The following is a 16,813-nucleotide window of genomic DNA, read 5'->3' on the forward strand; positions in this document are numbered from 1 at the left end:
CCATGGAGAATTTATCTTTCTCTTTTAATGCTTCTTCCTTAATGATGACCAGACTCTTTTGTTCAGCGAGCAGGCTGTCATTTTCCTGAAGTAACTTTATTCTCTCCTTCTCTGACACCTCTAGCCTCTCAGAGACAGAGCTGTGCAAGTCCTGGAACTCTGCATTTGATTTAGCCAAGGAAGCAAGGTCACTCTTCAGTCGTTCCATACTGGAAGCAAGCTGCTCTGTTTCTGCACGGAGGGTTTCTTTTTCTTTAACTACTTCCACAAGTTTAGCTTCAGATTTTTCTCTCTCCTGAATGAAAATTTCTTTCTCAGTCAGAAATATTTTATTTTTCTCTTTCAGATCTTCTATCTCCTTCTCCAATGAGCTTATGCTGCTTTGAAGTTCCATACATTCCAAGAAAAATGATTCCTTGTCCAGTTTTCTAGCTTCCTTTTCCTTGGATAAGTTTTCTTTCATAATCTCAACCTCTCCATTTAATTTCTGACACTTGTCTTGCAATTCCATCTTCTCTCTGGACAGAGTTTCCCTCTCAGAGGAACAGGTCTTCAATGAAGATGACAGAACCTGCCCAGCATGTGATGCAGCAGCCAGTTCATTTTCTAATGCTGTCTTGGCATCCTGGGCCTCTTTCAGAAGAGCTGAAAGGTCACATTTACAGGCCATTAGTTCTTGATTTTCTAGCGTCTTCTTACTAAGTTCCTCCTTGAGGGCTTCAATGGAATCTTGAAGCACAGTATTCTCTTGGGCCAGAGCTGTCTTGGCTAAGATGTTCAGTTCATGTTCTCTCTTCATATCAGAAATTTCATTTGCGATAGATTTGTTTTCACCAAGAAGCTCTACATATTTGTTCTCCAATTCCTTCTTCTCTTGGAGAAGGGCTTCAATGTCCTTTTCTAATTGCAACAGCTTCTGAAAACCAGATTCCTTTTCTAAGCTCAGCTCATTTATTTTCTCAATGAATACTCTCTCAGCAAGTACAGCATCTGCTGTGGCCTTAGCAAGCTTTTCAGTTATTGCCTTATTTTCATTTAAAAGTTCATCCCTTTCAGCCAAAAGCCTTCTTTCTGATGAAGAGAGTGCCTCTTTCTCTTGAAGTAACTGAGCACATTTAGAACTGGCTCTGTCTCTTGAGGCTTGAACTTCTTCAAGATGATGAGAGAGACTAGTGAGGGAATCCTTCAACTCCATGCTATCTTTCATTGCTTTTTCAAGTTCTTTGTGTTCAGTCTCCAGTTCTGTTTGCATCTCTTCTGTTCTCGCTTTTAATGCTTGGTTTTCACTAACTATATTGTCTAATCTCCCACGCAGCTCTTCTGTACTCTTCAGGAGCATCTCCTTCTCAGACTGTAGGCTCTGACTTGTCTGCAGCAGAGTGTTCACTTCATTTTTCAAGGCTATATGTTTATTGTTAAGATCTGAGTATTTCCCTAGGGCTGAATCTCTCTCTGCAGACAGAGTTGACACTTCTCTGGCCAGGGCCTCACGAGAACTTTCCAGCTTCTGAATAACATCATCTTTGTCTTTAACAACTGCATCTTTCTCTTCCAAAGCCTTCTTCTGATAATTCTCCAGTTCTTCCAATTCCTTCATATGTTTCTGGTACACCACATCCATAGCATCTTTGCTGGCCTGAAGGTCTTTCAGTTGTTGGAGCAAGGTTGACTCTGAAGACCGGAGAGAATCATTTTCTTGAGTTACTTTCAGAAAGTCTACTTGTGCTGCCTCTAGTTCAGAGAGCAATTTGGTTTTCTCAGAAATTAGTGCAACCTTTTCTGTGCTTTCCTGCTGGCTTTGGGCCTCAGCTTCTTCCTTCTGCTTTAGGATCTTTTTATTTTCTGAATTAAGTTCTTCATTTACTGTCCGAAGTTGTTCTTGTTCTTGTTGCATCAATGAAATCTTTGATTCCAGTTCTAGATGCTTTGACAATAAGGAACCTCTCTCTAACTTTAAAGTATTTCCCTCCTGTGCCAAAGTCTCTTTTTCTGACAGCAAACCCCTCATCTGGTCTGACATTAGTTCAATTTCTTTTCTGGCTGATGCTAATACAGAGCTCAAGGACTAAAGAAATAAAGTCAGGGAGAAGGGAAAACAAAGAATGAAGTCAAGCAGACAAATGAGAAATGTGCTTTAAGGGCAAACAGAGCTATTGCAATTTGATGTTTTAAAAATGTGTATGAACTGACACACAGTCCCTGTCTGAACTCAAATGCTCACAGCCACCCCTGGTATTTCATTATCAAATGCTCACCATACCCAAGAAAGCTTTTAAGTGGTTAAGTAAATAACAAAAAATACCCCAAAAACCAAAACTGTTTTGAGGGTTCCTCTGTACAAGACTTCATCTTGTTTTTCAAGCTCAACGGATTTGCTGAATGTAAATTACTCAGAAAGAAAAGCCACAGAATGACATCATGAGAATCCACATCAATTAAAATGCAGAAGTTACATTAGAACTCGACTTCCAATTCTAAAATTCATTTTCTATGAGCAACTCTCCACATGAGTCTGTCTAAAACATATTGTCACAACCCATTAAATTCAAAACACCACATCAGTGGTGTATTTAGTTCATGTGTGTGCCAATTTATACACTAAATATTTTGCTGAAGCACAAAACAAATATTATAGCAAATAACCAATGAGGAATGAAAGCAAGCAGTAATGTCAAAGAAATAGAAGAGAAAAATAAAAGTCACTAAACTTGAGCTACATACTGGCTGCACATAGTATAGGCTCATACTACAGAATAGAAATTCCAGTGTCTAACACCTTCAAATGGAATATCATAATATCACAGTACCACAGTATCATCAAGGTTGGAAGAGACCTCATAGATCATCAAGTCCAACCCTTTACCACAGAGCTCAAGGCTAGACCATAGCACCAAGTGCCATGTCCAATCTTGCCTTGAACAGCTCCAGGGACGGTGACTCCACCACCTCCCCGGGCAGCCCATTCCAGTGTCCAATGACTCTCTCAGTGAAGAACTTTCTCCTCACCTCAAGCCTAAATTTCCCCTGGCGTAGCTTGAGGCTGTGTCCTCTCGTTCTGGCACTGGCCACCTGAGAGAAGAGAGCAACCTCCTCCTGACCACAACCACCTCTCAGGTAGTTGTAGACAGCAATAAGGTCACCCCTGAGCCTCCTCTTCTCCAGGCTAAATTGTTTTAAAATGGAAGCATTTAAAAAGCAGAAAAGCAATTTGGCTCCAACTGATTGTGCTGAGTCAGATATCTGTGAACACAAAATTTTAACTTCAAAGAACCATATTTCAGGAATTGTTGTGTAATCTAGACTAGACAGTTAGTTGTGTATACTTCTCCCTAACCAAGAGCAATCTACATGGAAAAGATCAAAAAGGAAAGACACATTGTAAAAATCTTTCTGTGAAATGGTGAAGCCAAGCGAAAACACTGAAACAGAAAGATGTAAACTTTAAATTACTTGCAGAGTAACAAAGTATACATACTCGGGCCTCTTCTGCTTGCTTTTTCAGCTCCTCAGCCTGTGTTTCTAACTCATTGTTCTTCTTCCGTGCAATTTTCAGTGCCTCTTCTGCATCCAGCAAGTTCTGCTTAAACCCTTTGATATCTGCATCATGTTTAGTGATCATCTCAGAAGTTTCTTTTTCATATTTTGCCTGGAGATCCTTATACTCATTTTGGGTAGTCTCAATTTGCTTTTTCTGACAGAACATGAAACAATTGGAACGCAGTCAGAGAAGCAATGGTACAATATTCTGCACAAATGCAGCTAGTGCTTTTGAAAGTTCCTCTTACCATGTCCAGCAGTTGATCCTGCATATTTTTTAGTTCTGCTTGATGAATCTTGAGAGTTTCTTGCTGACTCTGCTCAGCTTTCTGTGTTGTCTGCTCCACATTTTTCTGAAGCTGAACAGCCTTTTCATTTGCTTTTGTAAGCTCAAGTTGTATTTGCTCCAACTGCCTAAAAAGACCAAATAAAAGAACATTACTTTTTGCTGACAGCACGACAAGCACGGAGATAAAAGACTAAATTATGCTGAAGTTCGTATTCTGCCCCAGCACTTAAAAAGAGATTTAATTACTTAACATATAGAGAAAGTTCTGCTAGATTAGATACACACAAGTGAGATCAAGCACTTGCTCATGTGCAGGGCAACACAGCTGGCAGTCACTTTGAGCCCAGACCAAGGTGCTGTAAAGAACAACTACTATATATGCAAGTTTTTTTTTTAAGCAAGACACATTTTCTATTGCTAGACAAAAATGTGACCCATACCTTTCATATATCAGAATAAAGCAGGTTTACCAGGTAGTCAAAGAACTATGAAGAACAAGCACAGAGCAGTCTAGCTGACTACAAAGTGGTTTACTCTGGGCATGGAGAAGCATGTTACGTAAGAACTTTAGAATGCTTAAATGATAGTCTCTTCGTATCACTCAGAGGAGACTTAGTTTGATAGAATAAGTTCACTTGTCAGATCAATGTGACACCTGAGAACATCTTGTTCAGATATTTACAAAAAAGATAAACTGAGCAGCTTGGAGTGAAGAACGAATGTGACAACGTTCTGACACCGATGGGATACCTCTCTTTTAATCGCAGCTCATCATTCATTTTTGTAAGCTGGGCAGAGCTGTCTCCTGAAGACTTCATGATCTCTGCTATATCATTTTCAAGTTTGGCTTTAGCTTCAATCAGTTGCTGCTCTCTCTCTTCTCGCTCCTTCAATTTCTTCTCCATCACTGAGCAAAACAAAGGTTAGCAATCTAGTAAATTTCAGAGAAAGGGTATGCATATACCAGCTAGAAGAGAGAAAATAACTATAAGTAGAGCAATATTGATGCTACACAGCTTGCAAATTATCCTTTTAGAATTACAAATTACAATTGTCTGACATTTGAACTGTTACCTGTAGCAGAAGGTTGAGAACACTCGAGAAACAGTAAAAAAAAAGGCAACTAGTCAAGAAATCTTTATTTCAGAAGCAAGCTACCTAACTTTAGATCATTAGACACTGATCCAAGTTTTGCCCACACCGGAGGGCGATCAAGCAATGCAGTAGGAGAGGTATGCGCATCTTGCAGGTGAGACAACTCACCAGGCAGTTAGTAGAGCAGCAGAAGACAATGCTAGCAACAAAGCTACAGTGAAAAAATTAGTCCAAGGCAGGCAAGAGCAGCCCTTGGGATGACTTCTACAGTCCCTGGAATGCCTTGAAAGGTTTGCTTACAGGGTACAGAACCGCTTTAGGAAAGGCTTATTTACAGGGTACAGACTCATTCTTAACTTCTTTCTACATCGGCTTCAGACAGAGATGTAGAACTAGAAGGAAACAGCAAGGCTCCCTCCTATGAGACAATCAGACTAATGTACAGGGGTTTTAAATACCCTTTAAAACAAAAACACTACTCTGGGACAAGGCTTCTGTGAATTAATCATATGTTTGTAATGCTTCAGTTTGGTCCCTAAGCCTTTGTCTAGTATCTGACTACCACAACAGGCGGACTTCATTACAATGTTGAAAAAGACTTTAACTATTGATTTGGATTAAATTGAATCAGGAAATCTTCTGCTTTATTGCACTATTACCTTAAGATCATGGTGACCTTGCTGGGTCACTATACAAAGTGCCACAAAAGCCACTTTCTGCCTAAAGCAAAGGCAGAAGGCAAAATATATCTTTGAAATCATTAGATGCCGTGAGCTGAGCAGGAGGCAAAGGAAAGCACAAAGCTGAGGGATTTGTCAAAACATTCCAGTTTATTACTTCCTTACCAGTCAAACTAGACTTCAGCTGTTCCAGTTCTGAGGACATGTGTGCAAACTGCTCTTCTTTTTGGTTTAGTTTTTTTACTGTTTCTATGCAAGCAAAATTTTGAAAACAAAAGTTAGTAACTACTCAGATGAATAGATTTCCACCTACTTGCAAGGTAGGTATATTAAACAGAGAGATTGCAATAATCCTGTCCTCTCCATAGCTGCTGAAACTGCTGTAACATCACGTGTAAATTTGAAAGTATTTGCAAAACCTCCTTTATTTTACAGCATTTGTTTTCTGCAGCTTTTTAGTTCTTTGATTAGTTTAGGAGCAGACATACCTTGCATAGATTGCTGAACATTTTCTGCTTCATCAGCTGCACTAGTAAACTTTTCTTTCTGAAAAATGGATAAAAAATTGAGATAAGGTTTGGGAATGGCAGTATAATGCAACCACTGCATTTATGTTAAGTATTTTTCAAGTGCAACATAGAACAGTTTCAGGCCTATCATAAACAGATATGAACTTTGTAAATTACAGTGTTGTATAGGTGTATTCAGCAATATAAAGCATGATTTTCCCTTGCCTTGGTTTCAAGCAAGTGTGTAAACAGTCAAGATAATTTCTTTGTGGCAACAGAATTGCAGGCTGAGTTCAGTGTAGCAGATAAGATTTCTGGGTCTCAACACAAAGAGCTATGCATGCTACTCGGAGGCTACAGAGTGGACATCAGCAACCCTGTGGTCAGCCTCAAACTAGTGTTATCCAGCTCTACCATCAGAAAAAGATAATAGGCAGTGAAGAAAGGGGAGGATATTGAGTAAGATAGAAATTAGACACTTCCACCAACTTCAGTTATTTACTATGGCCATAGAAAGACTTTACAATGTAAATCTTAAAAGTATCTTTTCGTTATTAACTTGAGTGTAGTTTCTCAGGAAAATCCCACCCAGCTACAGAGAAAGGAGATGAAATATGTCTTCAGAAGTATATACTCAGCATTAACCCTACAACAGTTATAATAAAGGGACATGTGTTTCTTAATCAGTAGTCTAAATGTAAACAAAATGCTGCTTTTGATTTGGTTTTGTATTTCATCTGAAATTCATAAATGGGAATTCTACTGAAGCAAAGCACCTGATAATATGCTCTTTTCATTCTCAGCCAGATCCTGTCAGTCACAAACCCTTGTCTTCCTTTAGATGAGTAAAACAGCTTTAAAGACTTTGCTCAGAGTACATCCACCAATATTACATTCTCACCAGGAAAACCAAAATCCAAAGGATAGAGTCAAAATTTGTGGGTATTACTCACCAAAACTTGAAGTTCCTTTTCCAAAGAATCTTTAACTTGATTTACTGCACTCAAGTTTTTCTCAAGATCAAGAAGCTTTTGCTCTTTGCCCTGCAGTTCTTTGGCCAGATTACTAGCCTAACAAAGGTGATGGAATGGAGTAAAATAAAATTACAAACATGAATGACAAAATAGGAAAAATAAAAGTTGAATCTGAAAGAAATAACTAGAATATTAAAATCACTGTAAGATGGAAAACTAAAGAGAAAAAAAAAACTGAAGAAAAAACAAAAGGTGATGTGTGAATTGAGTGAAGCTGATTGCCACAGATGACTACATACATAACAGTGCTAATTGCATCTTGGAATATGTTTGAAATCATTAAGATTTATTTCTCTTGGAATGAATGGTAAAAATGTTATTTAATGGCAGATATTTTTGAGAAAGTTCAAAACTTCCAAAGTAACAGCATTGGCTGAATTAGGAGTTTGGGTTCTTTATTGTTTTGGTTTTTTTTAACTGGTTAATTTAGCATTTACACTTTCATTGGCGATTCAGATCAATGCACATACAGGGTAAGAGTTTTGAAAAGGCTCTGTATCACACACAGAGGTAGTGCAGAAACCCAGTGTAACCTCCAGAACACAGTTAAAGCTCTGTCGGCATCTTGTATCTTGGAACCATCTGAGAAGGGTTTAGGAAAGCTATCTCCAGTTATTTTCCCACTACTCTTAGTATTTGAGCTCTAGTTTGTCAGGTCAGGCATACACTAAGGATGTGGAGAAATTCCTAAAATGAAATGAGCAGTGTTTATTTCTAGTTGCAGTGGTAGAAAAACTTTCAAGTACTGAATGCCATGCTAATAACTTTAAAGAGACATCTGACCCAAACCCAAGTAAGACTGATCACACTGCAACCCGAGCTTCAAGAATGCTGTGAAACAGAACCTAACACCACCACTGCATACTCTTCTCTTGCAGAAAGTCCCACCAGATTCTTTTTGCTTTAACAACCTCTTCTATCATCTTGTTTGATGAGAGCAAGGAGGGTACAAACAAAACATTTCCCCACTGAGCCCCAAGTTACTTTTTATGTGAAAACTTCTACTGTCCAAGGGGGAAAAAATCATATCTTAAGATATATGGATTCTTCTCCCAGATAATTTGAATTAACTTTTCCACAACACGAAGATTTCAGCAGGGATATTCTCAAAGAAATGTACTTCTGCTTAGAGTGGTGCTTAGACCAAGCACTATAAACCTGTTTAGAGATGTGACCCAGATAACATTTCCTCTAAACCTCCTCAGAAGGTCCTACAATGCTCATTTGATACAAATTTTGTTTCTGTGATGTATATGCTACAGCAGATGAGAACAATGTAGACATAAAATAAAAAGAAAGTAAAAATAAAAGGATGGATGTTGATACAAACCTTGCTACTTCCATCAACCTTTTCAGTCTCTAAATTCTGAATTTGTTTCTCAGCTGCCTCAAGCTGCTCTCTAAGTTTCTGGATTTCCAATTTACCTTCAGAATTGGCTTTCTGAAGTGCAGCAAGGTCCAAAAGCTTTTCTTCAGCAGCTTTGATCTGTGGTGTAAGACTATCAATAACTTTGGTTTGTTCATTGTACTTGGCTTGCAGTACCTCTAGCTCCTTTACCTTTATTTCAGCTTCCTGTAATTTGTTTAAAGTGTCTTCCATTTCTACTAGATGCTGATCTTCCACACTTTCCAGTTTGGTCTTCAGGATTTCCAGGTTTTGATCTTTCTCCTCTGTGACTGCCAACAGTTTTGCTTTCAGTGACTCAATCTCTTTTAAATGATGAGATTTTTCATTTTCCTGCTTCAGTTTTAAATTTGACATTTCATTTTCATAGTCTAACTTAATCTTCTCAATCTGAGTCTTTAACTCCGCAAATTCTGCTGTCTCAGTCCCTACACCTTTGCTGAAAGAAACTTTGAGTTCTTCCATTGCTTGCTGATGACACGCAATTGCAGACTCCAGCTTTGACTTCCACAGCTCTATGACATCTGAATTCTCCTTGTTGGCATGATCAAGCTTAGTTTTCAAGGATTCATTTTCTTTTGCCATTCTCTCATTCGAAGCTGAAAGCGATTTGATCTCTTTCTGCAATACTTCTTCGCTAATTCCAAACTTCTCTTTCAGTGAATTCATCTCATTCTCATGTTCTTTGCTAACTGCTGCCATTTTTTCTTGCAAAGAACTTATTTCTTGTAACAAGGAAAGAGAAGTATCCACGTCATCAATGTGTTTACTAGACTCTAACCTCCCTCGAAGCTCAGCTACTTCCTTCACCCGCAAGGCTAGATCTCTTTCCAGTTCCATGATGCGAGATTTTTCTGACACCGTGGCCACCTGTGATTCACAGCATTTTAGGAAAAGAAAGAATTACAGAAGGTATGTTAATACAAATACTCAAATGTCAGAAATACTCAGGCCTCACTGAAAAGAAACCATCGAGTGTTGCAAACTAACATTATTAGTGCATTCTTACCAACATTTGGGATGAGAATATCTTTGAGTTTCATTGTCAGCTCCTATTTCCAAAGAAACCTTAGAGCACAAGCAAATGCTGTTCTTACATGGGAGGCTGGGAAGCAAGGCCAACTGTTGTTTCATTTATGTACAAATTATTGCTTTAAAGAAAGGAAAAGCATCTGTCTTTGTATTACATGCATATTACATTTTTTCTAAAGGTGGAAATTATTTAAGTTCATTTTTCTGATGTTATGTGGAAATAACCACTTCCTACCTAACTTACAACATGCTCTTATGCATAGGAGCAATGTTTAAATGTTTTTCAAAACTATTTTAAAGCAGACTGAAGAAGAAAGGAAAGCCCTGAGGTATTCATTTGTTGAAACAATTGCTGCCAAATTCATCTCATGAGACTGTCAGGGAAAATACTAACGCATTTTCAGCTTACGAATCCTTTGCAGTTCCTATTATAGCCACCCGTTGTTTGCTCTTAAAAAGCATCCTCACATTATCTGAACTTTTCATTGACTGTAGAAGCATCTTGTGGTAGAGAATAGCATGCAAAGCTACCACAATTACTTCTAATTGGGAAGTTACTGTTTCAATCCCCTTATTATACCAACATCCTAAAAGAGATGCTACTTACAAGCAATTGTTCTATAAAAGTATTTATTATAGAGTGCATTCTTGGCTTTACAGATTCATCCCTAACTCAACATCAAGAAAAGCCATATGTGAGCACAAAAATGTCCATCCAATCTACCCATGTCCTTAAGAACTGACAACTGCTGAACTTCTGACTTGGAACGAAGTATGTCCAGTAATATTTTGACAGGTAACAGCATTACTGATGCTACTGAGATACTCCTGAAAAGATTATGTCACGGGTGTAAAAACTAAAAAGCTACTACATACCATGACTTGGCAAAGGAAGTAGTACAACTATTTAAGCAGCTCAGAAACCAAGCCCCAGGTTTGTGTTAAAGGTACTGGCACAGTCAATATTACTTTTTGGAGATTAAATGAATTTTGCCATTTCTAAAACCAAATTACTGAATGTTCATTTATGTCACGTTGCATAACTGCTACTATTGACTTGGATCCAACCATTAATTCTGCAGTTTCAAGACTTCTTACCTGAATTCTTCTGAAGAATGAGTACACATATACAGGCACACACACACAACACTGAAGCTCAAAGTTAATGCTAGTTTTTCAAGTGTTCCAGCTCTAGCTATTACAAGTACTGATCGTGGCAGAAGCAAGGACCTGTTTAGCATGTCTTAAAAAGAAGATATATACCCACAGTAGACTGTGTCATCAGAAATCCTCCACAACACAAATCACTCTTGTTATTTAAATAGTGAAAACCATTACCCTAGTGTCTTCTAACTCCCTCTGGAGTTTGTCAGCTTTGGTCTTTTCAAAGAGCAGGCTCTGTTCAAGCTCCTTAATGCGGGCATGCTCCAGTTTGGTCTGCGTCTGTTAGTAAAAAGGGAAAGGAAGAGAACACAACGGTGCCACCATCACATGCCAGCACAAGAGGAGGGAGCCACATGCAGGCCGTGCTGCCAGAATCTTCTACCAATGATGAGCAGAGAAGATGCAGTGGATAAAATGAACAGGGAAATGCTATGGATGAGAAAGATGGACTGAAGGTGTAGATGGACTGACGTGTAAAAAACATTAAAAATGTATAAAAATAAAATAACCAAAATAAATCACGAAGAAATATGGACAAAAAAGTTTCATGCAGCTGAGAAGAAGTTATTTATCAGTACATGAAGTTTTCAGCACAAATTAGAATAGTTATGTAAAAAATACGTGTTTATATAGCACTGTTTCTTCTGACCCTTTCCTTGTTATCCCACTTTTTTTCTTTAACTTATTGGTTTTGTCTTAGAAACGACCTCATTACCCAGGGGACAAGAACTCCACTAACTCTCATGTGACAAATCAAAACTTTTAAACTTCCCCCTCCCTACCCTCCCAATAGTAGCTATATCACAAGTCTCAGCCATAAAAATCCTTCTGGCCAAGACACGGGGACATTAAAGTTCATTTGTTACTATTGTATGAACTATCCGAATAGACATATAGAGAATGGTATTCTGTAACTACAGAAGCCTCCTAGTTTTTCATCCTCCATCAGGAAAGGAAGTAAGCATCAAGATCGTTTAGAAACAGGTGAAAAAAAGAGCATCAGCTCGGGTTGCTCTACACTTAGTGAAGTCTAAATACACAGAACAAGATGTGGAAGTAACGGGGGAAAAACCCTTAAGATCTTTATAACTCTAACAGATTTCTAAAGAGAAGCAGGAAGTAGAGGAAGTGAAGTGAGCAGATATATGCTGCCTTTGCTTACAAAAAGGTAGAACTTTTAGCAAGAATACAGTATTGGATATTCCAGCTTGATGTCCAGATACTTCCAGAGGCCTACAAGGCAGCCTGAAGTTTGAGAGGTGCAGGAAAAGCCCAAATCCAACCTGCACCTCTGAAGTGGGGAAATGTTGGGGAGTGTTGGAAAAAGAGAGAAACAAAGAACTAGATGCCATGCTCATTTCTGAAGTGCCAAGGTTCACGTGTCTTTTGTCAGTCTTGACAGTCTTGACTGTCTAAACAATTAAAATTATTATGAAAGTCTATTGTAGCTTCACAGTGTCTTTTCAGGTGCTTGTGCACATTGAGAGTAAGGAGAACGTCCAGAAGAAGACTGAAGTTGAAGATGTGTTTATTAACTGAAGAAGTTGCATCCATCAGTCCTGATGAAAGTTCTCCACACAGCTTACCTGCTGCAGTTAATTTACTGCAGAACAAAGTCACACAAGCAAACCCCAAACCCTCTGAACTGCTGTTAAGAGTCATGCAGCCTGGACAGCTGCCCACTGAACAATGGATTGAGGGAATCCAAAAGGACAGGAAGATGTGCGAGTAATTCCACAGCCTCAATGTTGGGAAAGCCACAGCACAGCAGTGTCTGCACAGCTGGCAGGACACTGCTGCTTCACTGATCTTTGTAATATGATACTGAAAGGTCCCTACAGAACTGTGTTATTTATAGACTGACAAGCTGATTAGAACTGTCTGAAGACCAGCCAGGGTGGTTAAAGATCATATGCAGTGTCTGCAAAGCAAGTGGGATGGGGATGAGCCTCTTGTTTTGCTTCAGGCTTGTTCTCCACACACAGTATTCCTTCTGACAGCACTGAGTTATCTTCTTTCCCCAAAGCAGGCAGACATCTGGCAGGTTCATTTTTAAAACACTTTTCCAGCTTTAAAGACTTGGGTTTTTTTGTATGTAGTTACTAGGTCCAGGATACTAAAATCCACAATCACTAGAAGTTGCTTCTCACAATTGCCTATTTTTTGGAATTCCATAGCAGATTTGTTCTTCCATCTGGAAGTTCTTCAGTGTTTATGGGGAAAAAACCCTCATGAGAACACAAACTACTGCTGATGCCTCCCGTTTCTAATGGAAATAACACTATTTTGTAAGTGGCTGGAATTCAGTCCTCTCTTGGAGACAGGCTGGTACTACTTCTGATCCACAACAAAATGGTGACTCTGACAAGTAATCCATTTAAAATATTTGAATATTCAAATCCTCCTTGCTCCAATTCAACAAAGAACTAACAACAACAAAAAAAAAAAACCAACCCATCTAACCTCCACATTTGACAGCTGGAGAATTCTCCCAGTAGGACTACAAAATATGATATCTAAAGTTTTTCAATGCTACACAAAATGCCAAACACTTTCATCATTAATTTTACAGACATTGCTTCACTGCCTTGAAGATCAGAGATACTGTCACTGATTACTGGAGCATTTTTTCCCTTTGTAATACATAGAAGATGAGATTTAAAAAGTAAAAAACCTATCAACATGAAAATATCAAAAAACCCAAATCAAACCAGCTACAGAGATCTTTGCTGGACACCTTTTTCCCCATGTAGGGCATGGAAGATAATTCTTTAAGCAAATCTGATTTCCAAGGGACAGGCTCCAGCTTCCCTGAGGTAAAAAATCACCACAAAATTTTGAATCACTTGGATTTCTCTCCTGATCATCTAGAGAGAAATATCTAAACGATTGTGTTCCTCTGTGAGGAAACCCAGAGCACAGCAAACCAACAAGAGAAGAATACTACCAAAAGAAGAAAAAAAACATTTGATAAGCCCTAGCTTGGGTGGAAAACGAGAAAGAAACCCACAAATCAGCAAAGAAAGCATCTCTGCCCTCTCCAAAGCTTCATAGATTAAGAACAATTAGCAAACTGAGATAAGCTTTACTCTGCCTTGAGCCTTAAAGAACTCCAAACTTCAGAGAACAGTCACCAGCTGTGTCCAGCACTTGTGTAGTCACTTCAAAATAAACCTTATTGTTAAATTCTCCACCTGCAGGTCAAGCTGTGAAATTGTGCTGAACCCCATAAATGCTGATAATCAGTTCTAGGGTAGGGGCAAGATGACCTTTGGTCCCTTCGTGCTGGGATGACAATCACAGACCACGACCGAGATTATGAAGCATTAGCCTAGAAACTAAGTGGTCACTCACTTCTCTCCTTTAGAGAGGGAAGATGTCAATTTTTTAATGGAAAAATTAGAATAGGGAAATCAGGAGTAAAGATAGGATTAAACAAGGAGTGCACAAAACAAGAGAAAGGAAGGGCACATGCAGATTTACTTCTAACACACCGTGAGCCTGATTGGAAGAATAGAGGAGACCCAGATCGCTGAAGTAGCTTCGCAAAAGGAACACCTAAGAACGCACAGCAGGAAACCAGTTTTAGTCTTGAGAACTTCCTATCTTGGCTGGGACGCAGCAGAGGCAGCAGCCTGGGATAAATTTTCTGAGTCAAATCAAAGAGAGGGCTTTTAAATGCCACGTTTCTGAGCTATGGAAGCAAGAAGGCTGCTTAAACGTGTTGTAAGGCCATTTTTGTTATCCAGTACCATGTACTTTTCCTACATCATTCAAAGAGAAGCTACATGAAGCTACAGTAAATCCAGACAACTCTGCACACTAATTCTTCAGGCATTTTTGATTGCCTCTCCCTTTAGCATTTCATGCCCACAAAAAAGAAACAGATAGGGGGAGGTAGGGAATACATCCATTTTTTTTCCCTCAGAAAAATTAATTGGCTAATTGGACACTGCATCTATTGAAGAGCAGGAGCTCCTAGGAAAGCATGCAGAATTTTGTGATAAAAGCCACCAAAATCCCACATCTTACAGTCATTTCTACAAGCTCCTATACTCTTCAATTAGTTGCACAGCTTTTGACCCTGAAGAATTCCAATGACACGTTCGCCCTCTCTCCTGTTAATGGGGATTACAATGTTTAGTCATTACACACATTCCTTTGGATAAATGTTGTAATTGCTTTGAAAGCAACATGCACACAAATGCTAGAGTCAATGTCTCAATAACAGATTATACAGTTAGTGAATAAGTATAAGCATTTTCTGCACACAATCTGTTAACATGGGACATCTCTGCACATTTAAGTGCCCTCTTACATTTTCTGGGTCTTCCGAAATCTGCCTCTTTCGCTATCAGTAGAATTAAAAAAACAAACAAACAAAAAATAATTCACCTGCAGACTTGGCACTATCATTCCAACACAAACAATAGGATACATTGGCTTGAATTCACATTAAACTCTTGAATTTATGCAGCTTGACAAACCAAAGCCTTTAAGATGGTTTGGGGTGGCTATCAACTGTTTTAACAACAGCAAAAAAATTAAGCCCTGAAATTTTCCGTGGACTAAAGAATCAAAAGAGCATCCTGTGAAGACCCTTGATAGGTATATTAAAATGAATGGAAGATTAAAATAAAAGAAATGTTATATGAAATGAGTAACTTCCATAAGGCTAGCACTTTGATCATAAATGGTTTACAGGAACACAAGTTAATCAAGTTTCTACTTTACATTGTGCAAGATTTTTTTTTCACTAAACAATAGAGTGCAACAATTTAAAAGTATCTTGCTTTTTAATGTGGAATTTGGTATAAAATTGGCAAGATTCAAATATCTGAGATTAGAGAGTAATCCTTCACTAAGCGCTGCCTATTCTGATTGTGCAATAGCACACTGTGGTTCAGCCCAACACTATAGTTACACACATAGTAGAAGGATAAAAATTGCACACATTAATTGCTGGTTAGATTTTGTGTACAACAACTCTCACAATAAAATGTTTTTGCTAATCAATCTTCCCTATGGAAGACAAACAGAATAAGTCTTCAACATTAATTTTTGAAGGCATAAATATTAACTTGCCATTTCAGAAGTGTTCTTTTGTTGGTGGTTACTTTTAAACCATTTTAGAAACATTAGTAAAATATCATACACCAGAAAGTATCAAAAAGTAGAGGGTTTTATGAATTAATTGAAATGAAACAACTACAGCCATTTCACAGTACAACCTTCACTCAAATGTTTGACCGAATTAAGGGTGCAGTCCTGTAGCTCAAGGATTGAGGAACTAGGAATCATTTCCACATGTTTTCCATACATTTGAACCATCTATTCATCACTTCTGCTTTTCTCTTCTAGAGAGCAGTACACTCAATCTGAAGTGAATGCATTTGTGTCCTACTGTACATCCTGCTTATGAAGCTGGAGATATTTTACCTCTAGGTCTCCTTTGGTAATGGATTCTTCTTCCACACGGAACTGAAGGTCTTCAACTTTCCTGTGGGGACAATTCAGTAAGATTCAGATATCTTGGAAAGAAAATGCTTTCAAGCTTTTCATTGGAACTCAGTGCTACAGTGACATCATTCTCATTGTACCAACAAACTGCAAGAAGCATCAAAGAGAAATCTCTCACAGGAAACACTGGAGAGATGGAAAGCTGCTGTCTTTAAAACAAAACCACTGACAAAGGCATCAGCCCTCTTACAGCTCTATAAAGCGTTTTGTTGCATTTCCTGATGAGTTAAAAAGAAAACCTTCAAAACATGATTTCTGCATGTACTCAAAATAGGTGATGTAAATGAACACTGATCTCACATTCTGTACCTTGTAGCATTCACCTAAGAAACAGCCAGGAAGTGAGGACGCAATCAAGACACCTGTGGACCTTCTAAAAGTGCAATGACCAACTTGCATCAAAACTCTAGCACAAACACATGAGGTGTCAAGATGTGCTCCAAGATGCAGAGTGGGAGAGCAAACAAGAACATTGACTTGCCTTCCCCACACAGGAGCTATACAATGAGAAGACAGAAGTGAAAAGCTAATATCTGACTTAAAATTTG

The 16,813-nt window shown here is 38.5% G+C and overlaps 1 protein-coding gene across 15 annotated transcripts in view; it reads right to left on the reverse strand.

The window, feature by feature from the left end:
- The window catches only part of CLIP1 (CAP-Gly domain containing linker protein 1), a 72,304-nt gene that overhangs the window by 21,277 nt on the left and 34,214 nt on the right, over positions 1 to 16,813 (reverse strand). For 5 of the 15 annotated variants that reach the window (XM_064168314.1, XM_064168301.1, XM_064168299.1 and 2 more), the window contains exons 8-17: positions 16,185 to 16,245; positions 15,064 to 15,096; positions 10,920 to 11,024; positions 8,475 to 9,419; positions 7,064 to 7,180; positions 6,090 to 6,147; positions 5,767 to 5,850; positions 4,577 to 4,733; positions 3,786 to 3,951; positions 3,476 to 3,691 (exon numbers count right to left, since the gene is read on the reverse strand). In XM_064168314.1, coding sequence (XP_064024384.1) covers positions 3,476 to 3,691; positions 3,786 to 3,951; positions 4,577 to 4,733; positions 5,767 to 5,850; positions 6,090 to 6,147; positions 7,064 to 7,180; positions 8,475 to 9,419; positions 10,920 to 11,024; positions 15,064 to 15,096; positions 16,185 to 16,245 — 1,942 coding nt within the window. The remainder of the gene's footprint in view (positions 1 to 3,475; positions 3,692 to 3,785; positions 3,952 to 4,576; positions 4,734 to 5,766; positions 5,851 to 6,089; positions 6,148 to 7,063; positions 7,181 to 8,474; positions 9,420 to 10,919; positions 11,025 to 15,063; positions 15,097 to 16,184; positions 16,246 to 16,813) is intronic. The other 10 variants (XM_064168303.1, XM_064168302.1, XM_064168308.1 and 7 more) reach the window with 8 other exon arrangements.

Source organism: Pogoniulus pusillus, chromosome 30 (genome assembly GCF_015220805.1).
Source record: "Pogoniulus pusillus isolate bPogPus1 chromosome 30, bPogPus1.pri, whole genome shotgun sequence".
NCBI lineage: Eukaryota > Metazoa > Chordata > Aves > Piciformes > Lybiidae > Pogoniulus > Pogoniulus pusillus.